Source organism: Eurytemora carolleeae, unplaced genomic scaffold (assembly GCF_000591075.1).
Source record: "Eurytemora carolleeae unplaced genomic scaffold, Eaff_2.0 scaffold206, whole genome shotgun sequence".
Classification (NCBI taxonomy): Eukaryota; Metazoa; Arthropoda; class Copepoda; order Calanoida; family Temoridae; genus Eurytemora; species Eurytemora carolleeae.
The window spans coordinates 372,841-374,963 of record NW_019396213.1 but is presented as its reverse complement, the minus strand read 5'-3'; the positions used below and the strand labels follow the sequence as shown (position 1 = coordinate 374,963).

The following is a 2,123-nucleotide window of genomic DNA, read 5'->3' as shown; positions in this document are numbered from 1 at the left end:
ATAATAAGAACGCGTTAACGATTTTAACCGTTCTTTTCAAGCAATTCCCGTTCCGTTCTTTTACTAATCGTTCCAATATTTTTAAGAACGCGTTCCAAGCGTTCGTTTTTTTTTGGAACGATGGGATAGTTCTTGATCGTTCCGTTTGTTCTCGGGAAAGAACGAACGTTCCACCAGGAACGTGCCCATGGAGCATCAAAGGAGATCCATAAACTGCTTCTGCAGAGGAACAAGCTTGATCATCCTTTGAAGCAGAACACAAACCCAAAAGAACCAGGGGTATATGATGTATTCAGCCCAAACCTGCCAGCTTGGAACGGAGAGAACTCTTCAGGGAACGATGAAATCTTTTAACCAGACCATTACTCTGGGTATGGAACAAGGTTGTCTTAGTATGAGAGATTTCAAGGAGCAGGCAAAATTCCTTTAATAAGGAGAAGGTGAACTGTGCTCCACGATCTGCAGTAAAGACTGACGGAACTCCAAACCTGGAACCCCATTTGGAGAGCAGAGCCTGAGCACAACCAGCTGCAGAGATTCTTTGCCGGAGGACTGCACCAACTAGGGACTCTGAGGTATCAACGACCCGGGAGATTGGAGCTGAGGGAACAGGGCAAACTAACCTGTTAATCTGGAGCAGAGCCAATTTGGGGTCTGAGAAAGACTGTTCAATGGCAGAGTCCCAGGAGAAATTCTTTGGAGATCCTTTCAAAGCTGAGGTCAAAAGGTGAAGAATCTTTGCAGCCTGACATATAAACTTCCTGTAGACATTGACCATTCCTCAGAATTGTTGAAGAGAAGGTCGATCAACTGGACGAGGGAACTGAGAGATGGCAGAGCAGTGCTTCTGGAGAGGGGCAGAGCCAGAGGCGAACACATGATGGCCCAGAAACTCCAAGAGGTTGACAGCAAAATACACACTTGTCTAGGTTGATGGTTAGGCCATGATCTCTGCAGAGCTGAAGAACTTGCTGAAGATGATCTTGATGAGAAACCAATCAGGAGAATAGAAAAGTGTTGAAAAGTGTTTAATTCTGAAAAATCCTATATGTTTTCCTGCAGTAGAAATGTAGTAAATTTTGATGAGAAACCACAATTGAAAATAACCAGCTCTCAAAATTATAAAGATCAATATCTTATTATACTTGACCAGACTAAGCACTTCATGGTACTGTTGTGAATGATCATTGCCACCTTTGCATGGGGGATCACTTGAAATTATTCTTGAGTCTCATTTAAGAGGAGAAACGTCTATACCATAGACATGTGTCCACTTTATTGCAAAGAAACTGGATTTAGTTCATCTCACTATCCTTCTATAGGGAAATCTTCTTTATAAATCATGTGAGATATTGAAAGTATTGGATCCGTCAAACTAAAAGGAAATCTTCAGATTGAAATAATGAAATAAAATATGAATCAGTTATCCCTCTACTTTATATTCAAGAATACTTTAATAAAATTAAAACCTAAATGTAAAATTTTGACATTTCTTTTAGAATAATTCACAATTTATATCCAATTTTTGCAACTTTCCTTAATGATTTTTTCTGAATATTTTTGCAATGAATAATAACAATTACAGTTTTTAATCAAAGTAGCCTTGCCTTCAGGTTTATAACTTTTCTGTTGTATCTCATTTTGAAAAACCATTATCGATAAAACCTTTACAAGACAGGAAAAGAAAAACCATTAATTTTACTGCAGTTTCAAAACTTTAAAAGCATTAGTATTTGCAGTATTCAGATTTTCATCAGACCAAGGAATTATTCCATGAATGATTAGCATAATGTTTGCTAGTGAAAGAAAAAGTAATGAATATACATATTTGGTATTTTTCCATTTTACATAAGAAAAAACATTTACTTATTGGTTGTTGAAGTTGTAAGGATGGTAATTAGATAATTTTCTTCTGTAAAATTTCTGCATTAAAAAGAAGTAAAACTTTTAATATTAAACTTTCAAAAGTACATCATACAATTATTAAAGAAGTCTAAGAGAAAGTAAGTCAAATTTTTGCGTTGAACTAAAAATGATGATTAAAATTCCTGACTTTTGTAGTTCTATTTTTGAACCCTTTTTACCAGAAATATGAGAAAATATAAAATATAAGAAAAACGTTG

General features: G+C 35.9%; 1 protein-coding gene across 1 annotated transcript; it reads right to left on the bottom strand.

Annotated features, from left to right (window-relative positions):
• Positions 1–303: 303 nt before the first annotated feature.
• Positions 304–778, bottom strand: LOC111698310 (uncharacterized; the record flags this gene model as incomplete). Its single annotated transcript, XM_023468619.1, has 1 exon — positions 304–778. A coding segment is annotated over exon 1 (475 nt), but the record flags the coding sequence as incomplete, so codon positions are not given.
• Between the last annotated feature and the right edge of the window lie 1,345 nt (positions 779–2,123).